The 7,482-nt window shown below is 39.4% G+C and overlaps 1 protein-coding gene across 1 annotated transcript; it reads left to right on the top strand.

Annotated features, from left to right (window-relative positions):
- Window positions 1–3,082: 3,082 nt before the first annotated feature.
- LOC106733391 (olfactory receptor 7A10) lies at window positions 3,083–4,036 on the top strand. The gene has a single exon (XM_014582560.1). The coding sequence runs from the start codon at window positions 3,083–3,085 to the stop codon at window positions 4,034–4,036; it is 954 nt and encodes a 317-aa protein (XP_014438046.1).
- The last annotated feature ends 3,446 nt before the right edge of the window (window positions 4,037–7,482 follow it).

The following is a 7,482-nucleotide window of genomic DNA, read 5'->3' as shown; positions in this document are numbered from 1 at the left end:
TGGTGCAAAGAGGTTGGAGTAACCAGAGGGAAATGTGCTAACATCAGCAGAGATGGTGAGTTATAAATATCTCCTCTGTCCTGCTCTTAGCCCTTCAAGTGTTGTCTGGGCTAGCTGAGACGTGGTTGATCCTTTTAAAGTCCTAGGTCTGCACAGGATTTCAACACCTGACTCTTTCCTGCTGTCTTTTCTAGCGACAAAGTTTCCGTCTCCATCATCTACCATCCAGGGAGATATTTTTACTTTTATGCTCATCCCTTCTTCTCCAAGACCTCATATAGGTGAGATGGAGAGCCCAGTATGCACTGGAAAGGTTCATTATGCCCGAAGGAAAAGCAAACATTGATTTAAGCAAGTTTAGGGTTCACTGTTGACAATGAAATGATGGTAAAGTTCTCCAGCAAAAAAAAAATCTCAACAAATAAAAAAAGAGAGAGAGAGAAAGAGGAGAGAGAGAGAAAGAGAAAGAGAGAGAGAGAGAGAGGGAGAAGAGAGAGAAAACGGGAGGTGAATAGTGTGTCCCGTGAAACATCTTTGCCATTCAGGGAACTATAGAAATGGTTTGTTATCTGTTGATGAGGATGTGTATAGTATTTTCAACTGGACTGAGATATGTATCATGCTGAGTAAAATCTCTTTACAATCTAAATGATGTATAGTGATTGAATGTATAAATAATCGTAATTTAAAAAATAAAAAAAATGTTAAAAAAAAAACAAGAAGAAATAGCTTATTGGCTGTGAAGGAAAATGCAATGCAGTCATGGTATTTAATTTTGTTTTATACATGAGAGGTATTCAAATATGTTTTTGTATTGCTGGGAAAGGTCTAAGGTAAAGAATTCATTTTTAGAAAGAATTATTTATTTAATTTTATTTCTTCTTATTCTTAATTCCTATAGGGCACATGCACTCACTCTAGAGAGACAGAGAGAGAGAAAGCTGCCAGGTCCAAGACTCGAATCGCAGACACCATGTGGGAGTCCAGACCCTTAACCAACATGACACCTGCTGGCCCCAAAGAATTCTTGTACTTAATACTTTGCAACGGCAGTTTTTGAGACATATGTTCTGAAGAATATTCTCTCCCTCTAGGTATTCCTGTGACAAAAGTTACTAGGTGAAAAGATTGATCCATATTCCAACTGTTCTCTAAGGAACTGAAACATAACCTTGTTATATTCTAACGTCTGAGTATACTCAGTCTTAACTGCTGGTTCATTAAAAAAATGGTAACTGAACATCTGTTCCATGTGAAATCTTAGTTGTATTCTGATATGCTGGAGACTTTGTCTGTTATTAATCCACGTTTGTAGGTTGATTTGGCAGCCATTCTGGGTACACTGGTCACCTCATCAATGTAGCTAGGTGATAAGAAAAAAAGGGTATTAACAGTCCCCAAGGGCCATGGTGCTCTGTGCGTGTGTGTATGTGGGTGTTGGTGATTTCCCTTTGGATTGAGAGCAGTCCTCAGAACAGAGGTACTAAGGGCTTACATTTTTGCTGTTTGTTTGCTATATAACATGTGCGATTGCTGGAGAGAGAGAAAGTGAGTATCATCCCCCAGGGGAGATGTCACAGTGTAATCCCTTTTCCTCTATTCTCTTGGAAATGTTTGGAGCCCACACACACACACACACACACACACACACACACATATATCTCCAGCATTGGTTTTCAAGCCACCAGGTCTAGGACTCAAACCACCAAGTTGGCCATGTGGGATATTTAGCCACCACGCCACCTGCTGGCCCAGGCTCACATTTTTCAAGATGCATCTGTAGTAAAGGGGAGCTCAACCATCCGATGATGGTAAGGATATTAACTGTGTCAACTCACAGAATGCCTTTATAATAAAATTAATAGATTGCAAGAGGTACAGAGTACGGGCAAAGGTCTCCCTGTGTCTTGAAGTTTCAACAGTAACAGGAAGGCCACTTCATTCTTCAACAGCCTCTATAATAATTTCTTACCACTCTCTCTCTTGCTCATGGACCTTCTTGCACTGGCTCCTTGATGGCTTTGAGCATCTAAACCAAGCACAACCTTAAAGATCTTTGCACTGGTATTCCCTCTATCAGGTGAGATATTGGCACTTAACTTTCTGGCTCCTGCCCTATCTTCTAGAGAGTTCGATTCAAATGTCATCTTCTTTGACAGTCTTACCTGGAGTCCCACAAGAAAATAGCATCCTCTATCCAGTCTCGTCTTTGTAACTGCCTTCATTTTTTTTTCAAAGCACATTTCTTTTTTTTTAAAAAAATATATTTCTCTTATTTTCTTTTATCCATTCAATCACTATACATCACTTAGCTTGTAAAGTGTGTTTTCCAACATGAATTCATTTCACACCAGTCCAGTTGGGGATACTATACATGTTATCATCAACAGATAATAACCCATTTCTGTGTACATTTCAACCAATGAATGTTACATGATCATTTCTTTTCAACAGCTTTGTTGAGATGCAATTGCTATGCAAAGGACTATACATAATTGTGTACAATCATATATATATGTATACACACACACACATATATATGCCTATGTATAAATTATTTATTATTTATTTAATTTTATTTATTATTAATGTTCGTCTTGACCAGAATGAGAGAGAGTGAGAAAGAAAGCCACCAGTTCCAGGACTTGAACCATGCTCTGCCATGTGGGAGTCCAACGCCTCAACCACCATGCTACCTGTTGGCCCCAGATATTATTTTCTTATCTGCTTTTATTCTTTCTCCCTTACTGGAATGTAAGGAGTTGTTTTCAATTTCCTCCAGCCATTGCCTGAACAATGTCTAGAACATGGTCAGCAATCAATATATATTCCTCAAATGTAAGAAGTAATTTCTTATTAGATTGTAGCAAATATGACATCTTAGGCAAAAGACTCAGAGTAGGACAGAAACTCCTTAATGATTCTAGAAATGCCTTGATAGACACAGGTCCATAAGAAAATACAAAACTTACTTTTCTTGATTGAAAATATCTATTGTAGCATTACAACTGTATCAATAATGCCTGTTTGTATGCAAGTAATCGTAATTTTTTTTTTCTTTCCTGATACTAACATCCAGCACATGGAACCTAAGAATAACACAAAAATTTCAGAATTCCTTCTTCTGGGACTCTCAGAAGAACCAGAATTGCAGCCCCTCCTATTTGGGCTTTTTCTGTGCATGTACCTGATCACTGTATGTGGAAACCTGCTCATCATCCTGGCCACCATCTCAGACTCTCACCTGCACACCCCCATGTACTTCTTCCTCTCCAACCTGTCCTTCATAGACATCTGTTTTACCTCCACCACCGTCCCCAAAATGCTGGTGAACATCCAGACACAGAACCAGGTCATCACCTATGCAGGCTGCATCACCCAGATGTTCTTTTTTCTACTGTTTTCAGGATTGGACAACTTTCTCTTGACTGTGATGGCCTATGACCGGTATGTGGCCATCTGTCACCCCCTGCACTACACTGTCATTATGAACCCCCAGCTCTGTGTATTGCTGGTTCTTACAGCCTGGATCGTGAGTGCCCTGCATTCTTTGTTACATAGCTTAATGATATTACAGCTGTCCTTCTGTCCACATGTGGAAATCCCCCACTTCTACTGTGATCTTAGTAAGCTGGTCCACCTGGCCTGCTCTGACACCTTTCTTAATGACATGGTGATCTATTTTGCAGCTGCGCTACTGGGTGGTGGTCCCCTTGCTGGGATCATTTTACTCTACTCTAAGATAGTTTCCTCCATTCGTGCAATCTCATCAGCTCAGGGGAAATACAAAGCCTTTTCCACCTGTGCCTCTCACCTCTCAGTTGTCTCCTTATTTTATTGCACAAGCATGGGTGTGTACCTTAGTGCTGGGGCTACCCACAGCTCACACTCAAGTGCAGCAGCCTCGGTGATGTACACGGTGGTCACCCCCATGCTGAACCCCTTCATCTACAGTCTGAGGAATAAAAATGCAAAGAGGGCCCTGAAAATAGTCTTTGGAGGGAAACTTTACACGGATCCATTGTCCTGGGACTGACAAATTTCCCCTGATTGCAGGGCTCAAACTATCAGTAAGATATTGTGATTGTTTGATAAAATTAGGGAAGGAGTACTTTTCTTTATTTTCTTTACATTTTTCTAATTGTATAATTTATATTTAAGCATTGTAATCTTTATAGCATACAATAGCGTTTTTCAAAGCATGTGTGCAGTGCATGTCGGTCAAATCATAGATATAACCATAGGTATCATCCTCAACAGACAATTTTGTATTCTTGTGTCTGTTAAATGTTTTGTTTCCGGAGTGGAAGTAGTACTTTTTCTTTCTGTTTATTTTCAGAACTTGCCATTAATTTGAGTTTTTTTATGAACAAGTATTTTATTAGGATGTGATTCTTTTTTTTTTTTTTTGAAGTGAAAGATACAAAGACCCTAACTGGTCTTCAGATATGTTTGTCAGTTCTTGATCAGTTGAAAAACAACAAGGAAATCAGCAATCAAAGAATTACAGAAGAGTAATGATTGTTCAGTTGATTTTATATCTCTGTACAAGTTAAGTAACTAACTCTAAAGCTTTCTGATCTCTTTGATATCCAATGGTTTTTTTTTTCCTCTATCATTTCATCATTTCTCAAAATTATCTCAATCTGGATGTGTATAGTAGTCTAAGCTGGGCTGGACTGAGTACCAGGACCTCATGCTGAGTACCTCATGCTGGGTAAAGTCTCTTTACAATCTAAATGATGTATAGCAATTGAATGTATACACAATAATAATAAATAAAATGCAAAAAGGAGTTATCCTCAATCTTGCATACGAGTTATTTGTACAGGAGGCTGACAGGTGGTTAAGGTGCTGGATTCCCACATGGCTGACCACAGTTTGAGTCCCAGACCTACCAGCTTGCTTTCTCACTTTTCCTTTCTCTCTCTGTCTTTCTGGTCAAATTAATAACAGTAAATAATTCTTTAAAAATAGTGGGACCAGCAGTTAGCGTAATGGCTATGTCGTTGGACTCCCATGTAGTCGACCGCGGTTCGCGTCCAAGACCCAGTGGCTTAAAACTCATGCCAGGCGCGTGTGTGTGCATGCCCAAGATCCCGAGAGGAGAATGGAGGAGAAGGGATTGCAGCGTGGCCATCCCCCCTGGGGGTGATTTCTTGCTTTCTGTCTCTCTGTCTCTCTCTGCCTGTCTGGCGAGTGCACATGCCCTATAGCAAAAAAATCTCTCCAAAAAAAAGAAAGAAAAAAGAAAAAAAAATTAGTTCTCTTGGTACACTATGGATTTCTTAAGAATAACTTCTCAAGTGACATAGATCACAGTAATTTTTTTGTCTTTTGTGTTGCTAAGGAAATAGAGTTGTACTTCTCCATGGAAAAAGCTACACTTGGCAACAAAGTCCATTTATATAATTTGTTGCAAAGGAAAATTTGAGAGCATAATTTTTCACAGTTTGGTCCAAAATTCCATTGTCCATTTGTATCTTTTTTTTTTTTTTCAATCCACCCTCATCCCCATTCTCCATGCTTGGAAGAGGTCTGGGACTCTGTATTTTTTTTTTTTCTGGAGGTTTTGCTATAGGGCTGCCAGAAAGGCAGAGAGAGACAGGAGAAACAGAGAGACAGAAAGTGAGAAATCACCCCCAGGGGGGAGTCCAGCAACATAGCCATTATGCCAACTTCTGGTCCTGTCCATTTGTATCTTAACATTCTTCTCGATGAAGTGGACTTTTGCATCTAATGAGTTGTGTAACTGGTCATTGGTATTTATCCTCATCTTTAAGATTTTGTTTCAATTGGAGCTGTGTCCATAGTGCCTACCATAGTCACTGGCAAAACCAGTCCCCAGAAGTATCTATTTCACTATTTTCCTAGGCAGATCTTTTCATAGTCCATAAAACATTTTTGCAATGGTACTATAGTATAAATGGTGAAGAGATTAGTGTTTGCTAGAGATCAGGGACTGGGCAGGGAGGGAAGTGGTTGTCGCTATAATAGAGCAGAGCTAGTGATCCCTGCGTTGATGGAATTATTCTGTATTTTGACTCCTATTTTTTTTTTGGAGAGGTTCTTGCTATACAGTGCATGTGCTCGCCAGACAGACAGAGAGAGACAGAGAAACAGAAAGCGAGAAATCACCCCCCAGGGGGGATGGCCACACTGCAATCCCTTCTCCTCCATTCTCCTCTCGGGATCTTGGGCATGCACACACATGTGCCTGGCATGAGCTTAAGCCACCAGGTCCGGGACTTGAACTGCGGTCGACTACATGGGAGTCCAGCGACATAGCCATTATGCTAACTGCTGGTCCCTCTTGACTCCTATTGATCTGAATATCCTGGTGGTGATCTTGTGCTGTGGCTTTGCAAGTCAATATTATGTGTGAAACAGAAAAAAGGTACATGGATTTCTCTGCATCATTTATTACATGTGCATGTTTTATTTTTTGAAAGAATTAATTCCATTTATTATTATTATTTTCCCCCTGATTTTCTAAATTTAAATTTATTTATTTACATTCATTTACTATACATCATTATAGCATACAAAATGAGATTTTTCCATCCAGAATATACTGTATATTGGCTCAATCAAGCACAGCAACATATGTGTTCTCATCAACAAATTATTTTCCATCTCTTGATTACTGTATATTTTGCTTTTTTCCCCATCCTTGATTCCCTATCACCCTCTGCCATGCCCCACCCTCCTCCCACACTGTCTCTGGTGCCCATGGTTGCTTTCTCTATCTCTTCTTCCCCACATTTTATCGATTCACTAACATTTCTGTGTCCCATAAATCTCTTGGCCTCTCTATTTTTCTCCTTAATGTCTTTCCTCACATGCTCTTCCTCCTCCTTCCCCCTTCCCACATGTTAATAAATTATCCCCAAATAAAGTGCAATTAAAGATTAGAAATAAAAAAGTAAAAAGTGCATAAACTTGCTTTTTTTTTTCACAATGGATATGACATCTTTGCCCTTTCTCATTGAACTGATATTTTCCTTTCTGATGCCTGGATCATGCAACCAGGAAACATGTTAATGGAGTTCCGAACATCCTTTACCGGGTTCATACCCTTCTGAGCCTCAAATTCTGCAGTGGAGTTTATTAGCGCATGGTATGAGATAATTTCAAAAAGTTTCTGGACAAAGGTAAATAAAATATTAGTATATGTTGAAACAAAAAAGTTTTTTTTTTTCAATTCATGTAGTTTTTTTCTTCATAATGTGCTTTTTTTTTCCATGAACTTTTTGGAGACCGCTCTTATGTCCTAATAGAATGGAAATGTGTACAAATTAAGTAAGATAGGGGCCAGCAGGTGGCATGGTGGTTAAGGCACTGGATTTCAACATGGCTGACCATAGTTTGAAGCCTGACCTGGCAGCTTGAAAAACACACCAGGTGCAATGGCACGCTTGCTCAAAATCCCGAGAAGATATCGGAGGAGAAAGGATTGTAGCATGGGTATCTGTATTTATT

The sequence above is a fragment of the Tupaia chinensis genome, unplaced genomic scaffold (genome assembly GCF_000334495.1).
Source record: "Tupaia chinensis unplaced genomic scaffold, TupChi_1.0 Scaffold143650_1, whole genome shotgun sequence".
In the NCBI taxonomy this organism is placed as follows: domain Eukaryota; kingdom Metazoa; phylum Chordata; class Mammalia; order Scandentia; family Tupaiidae; genus Tupaia; species Tupaia belangeri.
The sequence above is the reverse complement of the archived record's forward strand: the minus strand, read 5'-3'. Positions and strand labels throughout refer to the sequence as shown.

Bases quoted from the DNA above. Each gene is read 5' to 3' on its own strand.
- LOC106733391 (XM_014582560.1), top strand. From the start codon at position 3,083: ATGGAACCTAAGAATAACACAAAAATTTCAGAATTCCTTCTTCTGGGA.